Consider the following 19,334-nt stretch of genomic DNA (forward strand, 5'->3'; position numbering starts at 1 on the left):
TTTGATGCTTATTCCTGGAGGGCATGAGTGATTACCTCCAGCTGATGCTCTTGATGAGTTTTCTCTGTAAGAAATCTTGGGTGCTAACATGATTTAGAGAAGCCTCCTTTTGCAAGTGACAGTAAAACATTTCAAGGTCTTAACCCTTTCGTGCATAATGGTCACGACGGTGGACAGATATTCAAAAGCTGTTCTCATGTATATGCATGGGTTCAGGTTAGGGCTAAGGTGTGCGTTCAATGAATGGTTCAAAAATGTGTTTGATATAAAAATAGGATTAGTGCTCGTTCTCTCATATTAGAAACTAATAGGACAGAAAGCGTTGTTTCTTCCAGATGGTTAAGAAGATGGCTTTTTTGTGAAAACTGTAAACTGGAGATTCTTTTGTCACTGACAAAAATATCGAACATATTGAGCATTAAGGAAATAAATCTTGAGTGTGACTGTAGGCTCTGTACTTTTGGTCTCATCTGCAGTATTAAAATGTCCAATGCAGCTATGTAATATATAGTTGTTGCTGCTGCTCCTTGGCTCTAATTATAGCAGGGTAAAGACACATTCACCTATTTTGAGGTTATAGGTCTGATTCCTGCTAGTTCCACACTAGGCCCACAATCCATTTGACCACTTCAAGTGATCTTGGGACAGTTTTGCATCCTGCTCAAACTACTCTCTCCAGAAATTGTTGCTATTGTTTTTTATAAATTGCTTGTTAATTCTGCCTGTTTGAAAAACTGAGAATGGTACAGTTACAATATCCTTGGCAAATATCACAAATGTGAACTGACTTTAATTACATTAACAATGTTTTAGAGTCTTAATACCCTAACTTGAAGTTCGACATGCATAAAACATAGCAAAGACGAAATCTTCAGGACCGGAGGTGTCATTCCCCCAGTATCTGAAGGGTGGTGTGAACTCATTGTCGCCAAGTGGTTGCTGCTCGGGTCTTTTCGTCTCTGCTCGCCTTCTCGTTAACATTCCTCACTTGTGGGTGTGATGCTGAAAGGGTCTCCGGCGCGCCAAGCGGAGACGCGCAGTGTCCCTGTGCGATCAGAGGAGGTATCAGCTGCCGGCAGGAGGGGAGCGACGAAGACAGGCGGAAGAAGAGACAGCAGATCCTCATTGCAGGCGACCATTCCTTCAGTGCTGGTGTCATTTCATTTCTACCCTGCAGGAAGAAAAAAACGGCCTTGATTATTTTTGATTTTCTCCCCAAGGCTGAAGATCTCCGGTATGTGTCGGATCTAACATCACCGGAGAGAATAAGGAATATCAGGCTCCCCTGGTGGATGTGGACATCTAAACTGTGGACATGGAAAAGATAGTGAATTTATCCATTTCAGTTCTGCTGGTTTTATGGGGATGCGCGCTTGGAGGCTCGCCGAGTGTTCAGATTGGTAGGTGTCCATTAGTTTATGAACGATCAGCGTGAAAACCAGCGACTTTCACATGAATCCATTCACTGATAGATGGTTGAAAATGTGTCACATCACAGAACATTGTGCAAGTGTAGCTGATAGCCTATTTGTATTTCGGTTTCAGGGGGACTCTTTCCAAGAGGCGCGGATCAAGAGTACAGCGCATTTCGGATAGGAATGGTTCAGTTTGGCACCTCGGAATTCAGGTTGACGCCTCACATTGACAATCTGGAAGTGGCGAACAGTTTTGCTGTTACCAATTGTTGTAAGTGACAAACACATTTCTCATCTTTTTGGTTTTTTTTTTCCAATCAACAGCGCTGTGCTACAAGTGTTCCTGTCATTCGTGGTATTTAGATGCGCACTTCGTGCGCTTTCGTAACGTGGATAAACCAGCTCTGAGGTTGGAGACGGGGATTATCAGAGTTGTCTAATCTATATTCTGTCAGCAAACATATCGAGGCTGTGAGCTGGGTTGTTAAGGATGAACGAGAAAGTTGGTTTCCACAGTAACTGTCAGTCACATCCATCCAATTTTCATTCCTTCAGATTCAAATATCAAATGAGACTACACTGTAAAAAATAGCTCTGCTGTCTGCTGATTTTTTCTTCCAACTGTTTTTAAATGCTTGTTTCTAAACTGAGAAGAAATCGTAGGTGAGATCATCTGATAAGATTTTAGCTGATTCCGACCACATCGACCTGTTTCTTGAACGCGTCTTTGTCATAAGCTGAAGATCTGACTTTTTCCTTTTCAACATTGTCAGTCTATTTCTCCACATTAACTGATTTTCTTCTGTCACGTTTGACGAAGGAAAAGAAAAGATAGGACTTGCTGAGATGGACATTTTTTGCAGTCATGTCATCCATTGTTGGCTCCTGTAAGACATCCTACATCCACAGATGGACACTGAGCATCACACATATTGAACGGGCCACGCTTTAACACGTTTTAGCAATGCAATTGATTAAAGCTATGACTTCATAGCTGTTGGCCACCTGAAGTCACGACTCTCCATCGCTGTACAGCCGTTTTCGATCACAGAAGAGTTTTCATTAAGATTCAGTTTTAATCGTTGATGTTTTTTCTCCAAAGAACCAAGATCCTGATTGTTTCCTTTGAAATAGCTTCAACAAGATGCGGTCCAGATTTTAAGGTCGCTATTTTTATTAGGCTGCACATTTCATTAGGCGGTTGCCAGGCGACTACTCCTCTCAACAGTCCTTTAAACATAAATCAAACGTTTCTGATTGGTGCGCGCATCGGTCCAATAGATGTCATTACCATATAAAAGCTTCCGGCTTGGAGAGCCTCACTGCGCCCGACAGATCACAGGGAGTCATGTCGAGGCTCTGCAAGCACATATTGTCCCCGTTTGTCACTGTTCATGCTGTTATATCGAACAAGAAGTCGACTGATGCTTATTTACTGAAACTTAATCATTTGCGTGACTCTACTGATGATGACGATTTATAGGAAGAATATCGACTGAAAAATCTGTTTGTAGCCATTTTACCATTGTTTGATTGGCTTTGTACTAAATTAATATCTCACATTTTATTTGTGTGGACTCAAAGTGGACTATATTCTCTAGAGACATACCATTGTATGAGTTTCCCCACTTTACTTCCATCTTTGTGAGCATGTCTGTGGTTACATAAACACTAATGTGACTATTGATTGGGGATAAACACTAAGGAAATAAATAAATAAATCTTAACACTTAACTTGGTTATGTCAATAAATTATTATCACATTGTGCCTAATCATAACCTCATTTGAATGCAATTAATAATCCCAGTTAGTGAATGAACCTGATACAATCTTGAGTACTCTAAAAAGAAAAGCAGCATGAACCAGTGTTAGAAAATTGAATAAACACACACATAGTCTTTTTTCTTAAAAAAAAAAATGTCTCTTACATATTAGGGATGATGGCTGTCACGCATCCTTTTACAAATTAATTTTACAAATCATGTAAAGTCAGAGGTCTGGTGAAATCAGTGTACTGCAACCCCTGCAAATGCTTGGAGCTATTATTCTGGTTAAACAGAGTATTTACTGTGCATGCAATTAACCGAGTGGAGCACCTGCATGATATTCTATGCTAAGTAGTTGACATTTCAGACTGAGGGGGGTGACAAACTATGAGGCTCCACTTCAAGAACAATAGCTGCTGTTCAGTTATTGTTGGTCTAACATTTACACAGAAATTACAAATGGTGAAGATTCGATTTGTAATTTCAAGCTGAGAGAAGTGCAATCATGTTAAATATGAAGAATAAAAAGATAAAAAGGGGCTTTTGTCCCTCACTAAGCTGAATATGTGCACATACATACATGTCTTGTGTGAACCCTGTCTACATCCTCTAATCAGCTACTTGAGTGGGAGTTAGAAGCAGGAGGGGTGAGGATAGAATGGGCAGAGAAGTGGTGGTGGTGGAGGTGGGGGGGGGTGCTTCTGAGCCGGTAGATGGCAGTCTGCCTCGCAATGCTGCTCCATCTGTAATTACAGTGCATTAACACCACCACTCCGTCTTTTGTTAAAATGTACTTTGTGAGGCGGCGTGCAGTGGAGAATGAGAGGAGAAGTATTGAAGCTGACATGACACTTTGAAAGCTCAAATGGTCTTTTAAGCTCTCTGTTGATTTCCAGAAAGTCCTCACGCACTTCATTAACAGGAGCGGCTGCTCATTGGGAAAGAGGTGTGTGGGTGTGAATCTAGGAAAAGCAGATTTGTTTAAGAAAGGGGAATGTGGGAAAATGTGAAACTGAAAATGCTTTAAGAGACAGATTGAACAGAGGCTTCGACTGTTCATGTGATTACTTTTATTTGTCTTTATTTCAAATGTATTAAATGATAAAGACTTTTTATATAATTGTAAAGTAATACTCTGAACATATGGATCTGTGTCTCACCGACATATCACACGGTACGCTCTCTATATTTGGCCTGTGCAACAGCGTACTTCATCAGTGCAGCGTGTCAGAGACAGTGGGAGGCAGGATGATACATTCCTCCACCAATAACAGTTCTTCTGGACAGGCCTGCATCTGCTGCCAAGACCAGGGGAGTCGTTGTGCCTCCATGTGTGTATGTGTGTGCGTGCAGTTGTGTTGCTGTCCACCCAAAGCAATACATTTAAAAGAATCTTGTTCAAACTTCCAGGAAAACAACCACTTCAGAGACCCCACACACGACTAATGCGCCCTGAAACCTCACGGCCGTTAAAAATAACAGATATTTTTTTATGTGTGTTGTGTTCAGGGACCAAGTTTAGTGCTGTGATTTTCAACCTTAACGTAAAGTATACTCTATAAAGCACATGTAAGCCCAAATTAATCGTTTATTGGTGCTCGATAAATAGTTTATTAATGCTTCATAGGTCAGTTAAACTCTATTAATGGAGGAGTGGAAATGCTATAGCTCACGTTCTGCACAGGTACACCGAAGACTAAAGGGACACTCCACCAATTCCACACATGGAAATCAATTTAGGTGTTAGGGAGACCCAGTAAATTATGATGAGCGATCACAAGTAGACATTGTGTCTTCTAAAGGTTTTAAAAATGGAAACCAAAGCCTAATTTTCGCCACAGCCAATTATCTCTCTCCAGAATGAGTGCTGACACAGCTTGCACCTTTTTCACTGCCAGTGCAAAATCTGTCACCTTTTTTGACAACTTTTACTTGAACAAATGTCAAACACACGCGGCAGCATCACCCTCTTTTTCCTCACACCTTTTCCTAATTGGACAAACCACCTGCAACACAAATCTTTAAATGATCTTCATCAAAATGAGCCTCTAGAATTATTAGCAGTGTAGCACTAGTACCTGCCTGTCTAGGGATTTTTCCTTTAGCACAGTTTTAAGATTTTAAATTTCACCTTATGTGCATGTGTGTGTACATGTCTACCTTAAATTAAACATTCTCCTATAGTATGCTCCCATTCCTTTATTCTTGACACGTACCTCCTTCAAAGCGAAACACTCTTCCTTCTCTGAGACCAACAGAACGGTTTGAGGTCACTGTCAGTTGGCCAGCGATTTAACACTTCAAAGTTCTAGTTTGTCATGGTTGAATCATGTCGTACTGTAATTTCATGCATCTACATGCACATAGCATCTCAGGGACACATGCATTCAGGGACCTTGCTGAATGATCAAAAGCCTACAACAACCATATATGCACAGCGGGGCATTGGTTATAGCCAATTTATTGTTCACACTTAATTAAGCGCATTCTCCTCCATTTCATAGGGAGCTGTGAAATATTAAATAGGCCTGGGAGCTGGCCGGTCAGAAAATGAGGCTAAAGAACCCTCTGTGGAGCTTAGCTTGCCCTGAATACAGCCCCAACCAAGCCCTTATCATGCTGTCCTCAAAAACACAAGGCTGAGATAGCATCAGTTACAGCATGATTCAAAGGCTGTCAGCTGGAAGTCGCTCTTTGTCTCGTGTTCAGTGACTCAGTTCCTTCACGGCACCTGTCTAAATTGCATTTTTGGACACTAACAAAATAACATATGCTTAATATCAGCATTGTACTGACACTTATTTGGTCTTTGGCTTCTAATTTTAGAGCCCATTTATCTGTTACATATTTCTAAGTCAACCTATTGTTGCTTTATATTTGAAATATTACAAGGAAACATGAAACGCTCACAGTAAGGAATGTGTGCCAGTTCCTAGTTTCAAAACTAATTTGTTGTATGATTTATTTCATTACGTGAAAAACAAAACCACTAGTGACGGTAGGGGGCTGAATGAAAAGTGTGGAGCTACGCTCCTTCTGCTAGTTGCTGAGAATCTCTGATCTGATACCAAATTCCTGCACAACAACTACACAGCGGCACATGAAAGGACACATGAAGAGGCTCCTTGAGTCATGATAATAAAACATCACCTGTCCATGTCCCATTTAAGCTGTGATTACTAAAACTCACTGTGGGTAAGAGTATTAGCTCGGTGGCCATTTATTATCCCCCTATGGACTTTACCTTTCCAGAATTATGAGGGGGAGATGATGTAATATCAAGTCACTTAATAGGCTTGGATTGCCAGATGGAGGGTCCCATACTTCAGCTGAGCAAGCATGTGCCACAGAAAACTGACTTTAGAACACATCCTACTTTACAGCCACTAGGGATTAATTTATTTATAGTGTTAGAACGTACAAAATTATTTATTATTTATATTTTTTGCCTCTGCACCAGAGCTACAAAAGACTTTCTTTGCATTTCTTTGGTTTCCAAATAAAGATCCAGACTGTCTCCTCAGAGCACAGATTCTTATCCTAAAAAGATGTAACCGAGGCTTTATCCTTGGCGCTCTATCTAGATGTCCCCTCCCATATCTTCTGTGTGAAAAATAAAAATTCACCTATTGTTCTGCAACCTTTTATCAACCTCTAAACGCTTGTAGAGCGACAACAGTCATTTACCCTCACTGTTCCAATATGTGAATAAGTCAAATTTCAGACTGTGGCAGAGCTAAAGTCTATCACAGGAGTCAGGCACTGTGTCATGAAGATGCATCACAGCCAGAATGATTATAGATCAGCTGTCTTTGCCATCTAGAGTTCATCACTAATATGATGAACAGCATCATTTCACAACTGTGTCCACATTGATGGTGGTTGCATTGAGTTTCAGGGGCATAATGGTACAGTACTGTATAGTGTGGTACATGTCAGATTATTTTTCAGCATGTTAACAGTGTTTTAGTAATTTAAGCTAGGTTTGGTGTAGGTCTGTATGAATCTGACATTCAAATAACTGTCTAGTCAATCTGTGGTTTAATTAACTTAGAATAAATTAAATTTAGCTTCATTCATTTCAGTGAATAACCTTTTTCTGCTGAAGAGAGATGCTTGTTAGTATGCATAGAGGAGGATCTGTCCTTCCATCATCGTGGCGATTAAGATTTGATCCGGTTGCCTTCGCTGCTCTTCCAGGGTGTCCTTTTAAAACTTATACTTTAAATAGGACAGAGCAGCAACGTCTTTACAGTGTGAAAGAGAGAGCGGGAGGGCAGCGAACACACAGACTCGTCCCTGTGCTCACTGTTGTTATATCTCACTGAGCAAAATGGAAATGTAAAGAGGGACTGTCTTTAGGCCGGCTGTGTCCTTTAAAAAGGGCAGGTGACTCAGGCTGAAGGTGGATATAAAGGGGCAAACCTTGGAGTGTGCCTTTTATTTACCTTTAACAGTGTTGTATGAGACAACAACAGTGACATCAAACTACTAGTGAATGTCTTATGCATACAGACAAATGGTGCTGGGAGAATGGACACAGGTCACTATTACACATGTGGAATCTATCCTCTGTCTCATTTTGTGTAACATTGACTCACATTAATTGTTTTCTCACCTGCTCCAGTCAAAACCTTTAGTTAGAGAAAGTCTCTCTGTGAGACCTGCAGTGTCATTCCTCCCAACAGCTCGGTAAATCAATGTGGAGGGCTGATGAATACATTCCCTCCTAGGTTTTGCTCTTTTTTATTCAGCTCTGTCTCTTAACCTGAGCTCAATTTGTCATCTTTATTTAGGTCTGATCCACTTGAAACATTGCTTTAAATTGTCAGCGTTGATGTTAAGCGCTGTCTGCTTTGCAGACAGAGCTATTGTGCTCTTGTGAGAACTTGTGTTCTCATGGCCTGCCTGCTTAAACAAAAGGTCTCATCTGGGCTCCAGCCAACACATCTCAGCAGCTGCTGGCTTGTCAGTGGCATTTTCTGTAATTGTACTGACTTTTTTTCATGCTTCAGAGGGTGCAAGTTAATATTACACATATCCATCTTGCCAGCTGGTACTGTAAATAGTAAAGAAAAAAGAGAACTAACTTTATATGCTTCTATGTGAACATCTATGGTGTTCTCTGTCTATCTTATTCCACAGTTTTATGTGACATTTTAATCTGCCTACTATGCATACATAGTTCACATAATTACTTTTAACATATGCAACACATTCATTCTCATGAATGTGCAGTAGGTCTAGTTTGGGGGTCTATTAACCTGATCAGTCCATCTCTTTTCAATAAATCTCATTATGTATACGCTCAACTCACTTCATTATGTGTACTGCACAGTGGAAGTTCAGCAGAATTGAGTATATTAGTGCCAGCTATTAGTTAGAGCTCATTAAATCCACAATGAATAGAAACTGCCAATGACTTGGCAGCGATATATGATAAAAATGAAATGTTGGAATAAGATAAAAATGCACAGGATCCAAGGGTGAGTGTCAGATGCTGATGTCTTTATGTACGCTGGGTTTTGTGTTATGCTGTCACTGATGAGCTGTGAGCTGTGAGCTGACATTGGCTGGTTAGTGCACTATAACGTTATTATCTTCTGTTTCTGTGCTGTATAAACGTTGGGATCTTTACTAAGTGGAGCCCTGTTAAGTCTGGGGGCAGTTTTTTGATCTAGGTTCAGTGGAATCTAATAGTTCAGGCAGTTTTCTGTTTTTGTTTTGTTTTATGGTGGTAATACTGTGTATGTTTCATGGTGTTTTCCTGTCAGGGCACTGATGTTGGAATAAATTCTGATGAGTTTATGGTTTTATGTGTGAAGTCTTGGTCTGGTGTGAAAAGGAGGTTGCAAGGTTATTAATAAGCATTTCAAAATCAAACAAATGGAACAATAAGATGAGAAATGTTTCAGAATCAGAGCTATAATTTAAATCTCTTTTCTTTAGTCTTTACTTATAGAAACAGAAAACCTCTGCAGTAGCCAATTAAAGCATAATCAGTTCAGTGTTTCTGACTCTAACAGCGACAGCAGCCCGAGGCGAGCACACAAATAACCACAATATTTTAACCTTGAGCAACATTAGCTTTCTAGCAAACTCCGCTGTCAATTAGAACTGTATATTTCATTGTTGTACTTCTCATGTGGTATCTAGTCATGCAGATATTATAGTTTTTAAAGTTTTCCCTACTTTACTTAAAAAATTGTAATGATAAATGATTATGTTGAAAAGGGATGTTGAAAAACCATAACTGATTGTTATATAGTCTGCAGCTTAAGAGAATTAAGACTTAAGATAAGGTCAAATTCCCACGAGTAAAACCAATTCAGAGAGTGACTGACTACAAGGACAGCCAAGTAGGTAATAAGTACCACACAGAAGCATTAAATAGACAATGACATGGACAATTAAATGCAGATAAGAAAACAAGAGAGAAACACAACGAGGCAGAGAAGGAGATAGGATTTTGGCCAGCAGCTCTGTCCACAAAAGCTGGGTCAGCACTTCCCCCGGCAGGTGAGATCACTGTGTGTGACAGGTGTCTGCGAGACAGAGCAAAGAAACAGTGAATACTGTATACTGAGGCAGCAGACAGGTACAGAGTGCAACGATGCAGCAGGCAAGAGTCAACACCAGCGTGTTCCCAACTGTCAACTCCTGTTTTATGCTGAGAAACTAAAGTTAGAGAAGAGGCCGTTTCTGTCCAGAGGTGGACAGGAGAGGTGTTGCTCATATGCAGGTAACTTCCAAGTCTGGACCATGTGAGTTTGGTGTGGAGACCAACAGTAGACTCTTGCAGTCAAGTCCTGCACAAACATTTCAAAATGACAGAAGATGAAAAAAAAAACAGCTCCACATCCCCCTGCTGTGTTGAAACAGCAGGAGAAACACTGAGGGAAAGGGGGTAGCTGCATAAATTATCTGACATTCTCTGGCTGCCAGAAGGAAGTCAGAGTAGCAGCATAGCATTTGATATTATATCCCCAAAGTCTGACCTTTTATTTTCTCCCTACTCTGCTCTAGTTAACAGGAGTTCAGTTAATGAACAGCAGGGATTTTAGATTTTCACGATCATATTTTTTTTATTTGTAACCTGGTCGAACGCATGGCGTTTTTACTGCACAATGCAGTTTAAGACGGTGTTTGGTAGAGGTCTTCACAGATTCAAACATCTAGACCTGAGAGACCGGACAGATAGCTAAACAAAACCCAAGGGAGTTGTTTTTATTTTCCGATCTGAAGAATTAGGACATGGACGTGTTTTACCAATATTACCGACATCTAGAGAACAAAGATGACTCTGCAATGAGCATCACAGCCCCAGTTATTGTCAATCCATTACACATGTCACTCATTAGACTTAATGAGTGACTTAATGAAACTTGGCTCCATTTACCACCAACTCAGACACATCACGCTGCACATGCTCAAAGAAGATTTGACGAAACACAACTAGAAAAAACAAACAAACAAGCAAATAAATACATCGAAATTTAAACTCTCCACCATCCTCACAATTTCCCGTATCCTGATCATATTTACTCATGGCTGTGCGGTGCATACTTTATATCCATGCCAACAGATTGGTTCTGAGCAAATATATGCAGGTCATATTCCAGTGTTCTGTCAACACAGCAAGTTCTATTTAGTGTTATATCGACACAACAAAACAGTTTTCATAAAAGAGGTGCTTGTCAAAAATAGTCGGATTTACATGAAAATCCCAGAAAGTGGAGGAAACATTAAATCCAATGAAAGGACTGCAGCAGCACCCTCAGTCTTACTATTTAATGTTCTCTTTATTGTTGAAAACTGGAACATCCAGAAGGTCACGACTCGGTTTGCTTCCTTTTGAAGTAGCAATATTGTATAATCTCAATCTTTACACTGGCACCAATTCAAAGCTCTGACAAAGACACACTGTTAAAATTGTGCACGAGTACAAAGGGATGCATTATTTACATGTGTATCTTATCTTTTTTTTTTTTTTGACATTCAATAATGTTTATTTTTGTGATATCCCCTGTTATAGTGGCTCTTGCAGTGCAGTCCAGCAGAGTGTAGAACAGTTTAGCATAGAGGTTGCACAAAGGTCATGAATGTTAAAGACCAGTGTCCACGTTCACTCTCATCCAGGTTTATGGATTAAAGATAGTTCATGCAATTTTGACCAGTCCTTGATAATGTTATACCAAAAACAAACTCACTTAGTTGTCTTGATAAATGTAAACTGTATTTCAACAGATGTATTCAGTCACTGCGACTGCATCACCGCATTCTCACCTAACTGCTGTTGTTAATTAATCTAGTCTAGTCTTCAATAGTGTTTTCTTTCCTGAATAATTTTTAGTGGCTTCCATTTTTGATTAAGATATCATCAACAAAATAATCTAGTCCTCCATGCACTCTGAAAATTATGGTACCGAATCTAAACGACGCTGATCTGGTTTATGGGCCCATGAGAAAGTCTGATTTTCCTAGATAAAAGAAAATACATTCAAGAAATGTTTATTCTATGACTATATCCTTTTTCTTAGACAAATGTAATGTCACTCTGTTTTAAAACATATCACATCGCGTTTCTGAATGTGTTAATTAGTTACTGAAGAGAAAGACTGATTACAAGGTCACAGACATAGAAATGAAGTAAGGGTCAAGGAAGAAATGATGTGTCAGGTGTCAACAGGGACACTGAGCTGATGAGAGGCCTAAAACTGTTGTGTGACCCTGGGAGCTGAGCGAGTGGTGGCAGCATTTTATTGATGCGATATCCCCTTGCACCATCAATCCCCCTGTGGCTCCTCTGTGGGCAAAAAAATAAAAAAAAGGATATGAACCCAGTTAAATTTCATTTCATTCTGCATTAATTTGTCATAAAACATGATTCGATCTTCATCTCAGTCAAGAGTATTGAGAAACATAATGTGCCTAAATTAACAGCACAAAACAATTCTTTGAAAACAACCATAAAAAACCTCATAGTGCTAGTTGTAAAAGTATGTGAACCCTTGGAACTGGTTAATGTGGTCTTAGGGAAACTTTAGCGTGGTGTCCTGCCATAACATCCTGCTTGTTCAGTGTTTGACCTACTGTAGACTCATGAACACAGTCGAAGTACAGTAGCTCTAGTCCACACTTACTTACAAGACTCCAGGTATGCTAGCACCTGTCTCCAGTTAGCTTTTTTTAGGTAATTATACCAAGGGTTCACATACTTTTCCGCTAGCACTATGAGGTTTTTATGGTTGGTTATGAAAGCTTGACTTAGATGAAGATCAGATCTTGAAGATCAGATCTTGTTTTATGACAGATTAATGCCACTGTAGATGTGGGAGAAGACATGTAAGAAAATACAGGAGACGATGTGTTCAGTAGACAGCTAAATTGAAAAATTTGGACAAAATACCATTTGGACATGAGCTATTAAATACAAGTATTAATGCCTATTTATCTTTGCTGCACCTCTCTGAGTTCATCCCTATTCATCTTCAGCAAATGCTGAGTGTCTGGTTGCTATGGCAGCTACTCCGTCAGATGCTGGATGAAGCTGTGTTTTAATAGATGTAACTAATTTTGCTCTGGCAGATTCAAAGATCGTTACAACACAGAACAGCAGATCCAAAGTCCGCTTTGGTATTTCCCTAAAGGTCAGTGGACATACAATATGCTTTATTATAGGAGGCAGATGAAATGTGAACAAAGTAGCTGTGTGTGATGTATGGGCTGGTTTTCCAGAATCAATAAGGCAGAAGAATTGAATTGCATTGTGCTTAGTGGGATGGATTGGTGTGTTGGTGCTTAGAAACACAACACCACTTCTCTTTGTTCATTATCTAACACTAAAGCAATGTGCTAAGGTGGAAAATATTTTAAAATCATTAATAGAGAACTGTGTAATTATTGTCTATATAAATTTAGCTTCTTCACAAGGTTGGACGATTTGGAGGACGTCATTGTAGTTGTATACTAGACTTAAAATCTTCTCCGGAGCCACGGGATAATAGAACAGTTTTCATTACCACTAACCATAACTATTAAACTGACTTTGATCTATACAGTGAACAGAGTTTCTCTTAAATGTTTGGTTCACAAGTCACAGCTGTTACTACACAGTTAGTGGTACAGTAAATGATGTAGATACAGTAGCAAACGTTCATGCATAATCAGTCTCTGCCATAGACATTCAGGCACTTTCTAGGCTTCACACACATCCTCTTCTCATCCCTTTAGTCTTTATCTAAAGCTGAAGAATTCAAAAGCGCACAAAAAACATGGCTGGAACGATGACTGGGACACTGTGGGGACTGCACAACGAGCCCATGCCGGGCCCTTTAGTATAGATAGCATTCATCAGACTCTGTTCTTGTAAAACCTACATCCTCCATCCATGACCATCAGAAAGCCTCCAGGAAACAGGTCAGAGAACAAAAGAAAAGATGGAGACAGGGAAAAGGCGACGCGGAGAAATAGGATGGGAGATGGGAGGAGGGGCATCAGAAGTTGATAAGAACTGAGCTGTACTGTTCTTCTAGAGACCAGCTGCCGGAAGAGCTGCTTAAAGACAAACAAAAACACTTCCCAGTGCGCCTTGCTGGCCCACACTGACACCTCCCAGAAGTCTTCCTATCGGCCACTCAAGAGCGTTATTGAGGACTGTCACCCAGGCAACAGCATGTGGTGCTGCGATGCACGTATGCTGCATTTTATGGATATGATTAGTTACACAAGAAATATGAATTTGTTTAGTCCTCTTCAATGACTTGAAAGTGGAGCTGTGGAGCATAAATCTAATGCATTTGACTGATTTCTTCTGTTGCTTTCAGCCAAATGACATTCAAAGCCTCAACACTACACAACATTGTGTGCAGGGGTTTCTACATTGTAGAGAGAACATGGCTGAAATATGTTACCCTGGCAACCATCTACAGAGGGAATTAAACCGGATCATGGCTTTACAGGCTGCAGACAAAGCTTTCAGAAGTTAAAAGACATTGCCTATGCTTCATAAATTTTACAGATTGTCGATAAATATTTAGCTTCCTCTAAGTGTTGTGGGTTCCGTCCCAGTGAAGCATACTGGGGCTTTCATAATCCTGTAACCTGAAACAAACCCAGTACGTTCTGTTAATAGGAGTCTAGCTCTGGGCTGAACAAAGTTTCAATTAAGACAGAAAGAAAAGATGAATGTCTTAAAATTGTTCTTTTGTCACAGCCTCAAGTCTAAAACATTTGTGTCCATTTTCTATTTCTGAGGTATAATGATACGGAAGCATACTTAATAAGCGAGGAATCTAATATCGAGAGCATTTAGGAAGACAGGAAATTTGGGTTCAAACGCATATTTGGGCTGTCCCTGCTTCACCCAAAGACAGACACAGAGTCTGGTAAAAAACCTCAACATGTTGAGATGGCACAGAAGAGCCAAAGATGATGCTTTGCAAATATGTCTCTGCTGGTTGGTTTGACATGGTCCTAGCCAAGAAAAATAGTCTACCACAAACACTGCTAGGTCAGTCAGTCCTTTAGTTAAATACAAGGTCAAAGTCTGCTCTTGCATTGTGGCAAATGTGATGAGATAACTAGCAAATGATGTGGTGGCTTTAAGCTGCCTTGTTAACTGGTGACAGATCAGTTTTACATAAAAGCCCCAAAGTCCCAAGGCATTTTCTCTGTGGTGAGAACAGGAGTGTTGGAGAGGGTGAGATATCTAACAGTCATTTTTGTTAGCTGTGACTGGACTGCTGATGATGATCACCACAGTGAAGAGGTGTGTGTATGTGTGTGTGTTAGACTGATTCATCCTCTCAGTGATGCACGGGGCCACAGTTCTCTGTTAAATACTGGATTTTTTTTTTCCAATAATGTCTGTCTGCTTATTAAATTGATACAAAAAGGTTTATAGACATATAAAGAACACACTAAATAGTGGTTTCCTCTATAATTTTGCAAACATTTACAGGATGCAAGTTGATTAATGCAAGTTTAATCTTTGATCTGTGATCATGTAAATAGTGGTTGAGTGGTGGAAATGTCTTCAGTGCCACAGTGGTGAAAATGAGGTCAGCTAATTGGGACAGCTAAATATATTTCACAGGGTACGCCGTCTCCTTGGAAGGTGAAACACGGTGTCATAGTCACGTATTTAACACCCTGGTGATAATGAGGCGATTAGGACCTTCTGATGGCCACAGCACCGATACAGTACATCTGCAGTACAAACATATACACAAACTGCTGGAACAACCAAACTAAGGTCAACTAATAAAACTAATAAAACAAAACTGAGTTTAAACGAAGGTAAAAAAAAAATGAAACTCTTATCATCACTAAAGGTAAAGTGTGTCTTAAAGGCATGCAGTGCATGCATGAACTAGTCTCACAGCCATTTTACATAACTAAGCTCAATCAAACAGTTTCACTTGCATGTGGAAAGACAAAATAGTTCTACCCACAGAAAGACATGCAGATATAACACAAAGACAAGAATCAGCACGTGCCAGGTATAGTCAGTAAAGTAAAATTCAGTTTAATCTTAACAGCAACTTTACTGTAGACACTTACTGTACTGTTGGAAACTGAATCCATTGTGCTCACTTCTGTGTAAATCAATGTATTTACAGTACATATATATAGATAAGTGAAAAAGGCTCTCCCTGCGGAGTTTTGGATTTGTTTCAGATTTATATTTTAAAGTAGTTATGATAAAGAAGCAAATGTGTGGAAATATAAAGTGCTGATGCATAGCAGTCACCTCTTACACACTTTCTGAAAACACACATAGGCTTAATCTGCATAATTGCTGCCCGCTGTGCTGTTGTTTTACATATGCAGCTTATTCTTAGGAATACATCATGGTTTTTACATTCATCTTGTCACCAGGCTAATTTCTTTGACATTGCTGACTAGTAAATGAAATAATCCAGCATTTTCAGTAGGACCTTTGAGAGCTTGGATAGCCATGACAAACACAGACAAACACAGACACACATGCACATGAAGACATGCAGTATGTTGCCATGCACTATTGTCTGTAAGTACAATGCTAGGATTACAATTCCCCAGTTTGACAGTGTGTTTATCTTGCTTTAACATTCCCCCAGATTAAATGAGAAATGCATTTTATCTTTTTGAAGAGAGCGATGGAGAGGGAAACTGGACCTATACGCAGCGTACAAACCCCGTACTGAACAATACTAACATTTGTTTCAACACATTGCTCTTGGTGCCTAATGAGGGTGACCTTGTCAGCACTAGAAAATAAGATTTACAAAGTCATTTATTTTTTTCTCTGTGTTCAGAAGAGGATTTCTGAGGGGTTTCATTGAAAAGCAGTCAGATGTGACAGGCTTAATGGCTTTTTCCACAATCCTCACAGTTTCTTAGTATTACTGTTTGTGGCTGGCTTTTTCTTCTTAATTAAACATTTTAAAGTTCCTTTTTGAAGAAGCACATACGTATTTGTTTGACCCTTTTAAAAATTGTAGAGACAGAAACATGTGAACAGTCACAGCATGGAAAAGGGTAGTGCATTGCTTCTGGATTTGAATTACCCCGTTAATAAAGTAACATGTTGTCAAACTGCTCGCTCCGGTATAAGCTGCAGCACAGTCATGGGGATATCCAGTCTATGAGCATGAGCTCAGAGAGTTTTAATCCTGGGCAAACTCAGCAAGCTCACCAACGACACTGTGTCAGCAAAGGAAGCCTTAGAAACATGAAAATGGATGAACACAACACAGGGACAGAAAGAATCTCTACAGTTCTACTGGCTTCAGGGGGTAGCAGCGAGGAGTGCTAAAATATATTTATTAAAGTCAGTGATGTCCTGATAAGATAAGATGTTTGTTTTTCTTCTAAGAAAACGTGAGTTTTTCTACACGGAGAGAGAAAAGAAGGCTCATAATTCTAATGCAATGCAACACAAAATTTGACATCAACTTGCAAAGACGTGGAATATTTTTTAACATCTAGCTCCAGATAATCTGAAATAATAAAGGGGGTTGTACTCTGTTACATTAATAGGATGATGGACGATGAGGACTGAAATATAAAAAAGGAATATGAAACCTTGCCCTCTCTTATTTTGGCTGTTCTTGACAAGCTCTGCATGTTTTGGAACTCTAAGAGTTATAAGGCAGCGGGGGTTGACGTAGCCTGAAGGATGGAGAAGCTGGCTTTTCATTTCATATTCAGCTAAAATATCTGAACTAGTAGTACAATATGAACTTGTAGTGATTGCAGCATTGTTAAAATTTGCATGTGATTGACATCCTGTAATCTGTCTGACAATCACTTGATGATGAACAGAGGTGGACCATTAGGCATTTGCCTGGGCTCCCCAAATTAGGGGGGTCTCCAAAAAAAACTAAAATGTACTGATAATTGATGTAAAGTACATATCAAAATATTTCTGTTTTATTCTGGAATAAATGATAAAATATACTCACAGGACCTTATTTATCACCTACTATGAAAACTATATCTGCCTCGCTGTCTCTCGCTGTTACCTTTACAAAATCTGCCTCGTTCACCTTCAAGAGACAAATAGCTCAGAGTGCGAGCTAACCGGGGTGTTGAAAATGTATTCAGTGCTGTTAATCTGAACGAGTAGTTAGCAGCTTTCATAGTCGATTTGAGGTTTTTTTTTTTTTATTACCTGCCCGAAACCTTTTTAGTGCATCTAACTTACATGATTAACATTACTGAACTTGAGATTGTCTGCAACTATTTGTGCCACATTTTGACTAATGGGCTGTTAAAATGGACCAAATACCAGCTAAGTTATCTGCTACTATGCAGTCTGCCACTTGAGTTTACACACCAGTTGCCGATCACTGAAGTTGTGAAAAATACCCTGCCTTATTTTTGCACTGACGAAGATCCTATCCTAAATATCAGATCCTGATGTTGCGACCTTATGATAATTTCATTTTGGTTTGGTACTGTCACTCATTGTTAAGCTTGATAAGTTATTTTAACTGGAAAACTGGATAATTTGAATTTTCATTACAGTACGGGGTCCTGTTTGCTTCCTTTTGTTTTCAGTGTTGATTGTTAATCAGGGAAAAAAAAGTTGTTATGTAAAAATGCAAAGCAGAACTTGGTTTAACAATATTCAGTTATCAAGTAGCTTTTTCTGCAATCTTTAAAATTTGATTAGCTTGTGAATTATATGAATTGGAACCTGTGCAAATGACAGATATAAAACAGAATTAGCCTCGAAGGTGGATAATGAAAGCTTGTAAACTTTTGTTGGCAGAGGAGATTCACTAACAAGCTTATCACTTGTAAATTTGAAACAATGCAAGGTAGAAGTATCTTCACTAGCAGTTTCAGACTTTTGAACCTTACTCTACATAAAAAAATAAACACTGAACCCTATTAGCATTCAGGAAATTATGAAGAAACTGTCTCTTTCCTTGATTTGTTAAAGAAATAAACTGATCATGAAAAAAACAAATAAATAAAACAGAATGAAACTTGAATAATGACCTAAAATCTTTTGTTATAATTTTTTTTGAGGTGTTCACCCAGCTGTTACTCATGAACAGAGTGCTATGACTTATTTAACATGTAACCTAATTTCTCATTTGGTGGCTGTTTAATTCCCATTTACTTGTACAAAATGATTTTTCTATTAGATTGTGACACTTAACAGACAACACACTTTGAGTTCTATTAGCTTCCAATAAGATAACAGTGAAATTACATTAATAAAGTCTGAGCCCTCTGTGGTTACATCCTTGGCCACTGTCATCTGCTGAAGAGATTAGAAAGGCTGCCATAAACTGATGTAGGTGATGCACTCCAGACAATGTCTGGAGAATCAGGTCCGGAAATTGAGTTCTGCATTCACACATGCACCACACAGCAGGGGATAGTTGGGGTCAAATGCGTTCTCAGTCGGGGAAATAGTCCGTTTGGTTTTGTTGAGGGGTTGATGCTGGGTAGAACAAGCAGGAAGTCCGACGTGACACAAAAAGTTCACTGCTGAAATGAAGTGTGTTTTGTTTGCAGGACATCAAAGTAGAGATTATAGTAGATGTAGAGATTATAAAGTAGATAAAGTTCACCTATTGTCCAAACTGACTGACTACATGTAGCTCACCCGGGTAATGTATAGAGAAGTTCAGGTTTCCAGTGCATGTG

General features: G+C 39.4%; 1 protein-coding gene across 3 annotated transcripts in view; it reads left to right on the top strand.

Annotated features, from left to right (window-relative positions):
- The first annotated feature begins 1,166 nt into the window (after positions 1-1,166).
- The window catches only part of gria2b (glutamate receptor, ionotropic, AMPA 2b), a 45,007-nt gene continuing 26,839 nt past the window's right edge, over positions 1,167-19,334 (top strand). For all 3 annotated transcript variants that reach the window (XM_026358259.1, XM_026358260.1, XM_026358261.1), the window contains exons 1-2: positions 1,167-1,400; positions 1,546-1,686. In XM_026358259.1, the coding sequence (XP_026214044.1) occupies positions 1,316-1,400; positions 1,546-1,686 (226 nt within the window). In that variant the 5' untranslated portion in view covers positions 1,167-1,315. The remainder of the gene's footprint in view (positions 1,401-1,545; positions 1,687-19,334) is intronic.

Source organism: Anabas testudineus, chromosome 10, assembly GCF_900324465.2.
Source record: "Anabas testudineus chromosome 10, fAnaTes1.2, whole genome shotgun sequence".
Taxonomy (NCBI): Eukaryota; Metazoa; Chordata; class Actinopteri; order Anabantiformes; family Anabantidae; genus Anabas; species Anabas testudineus.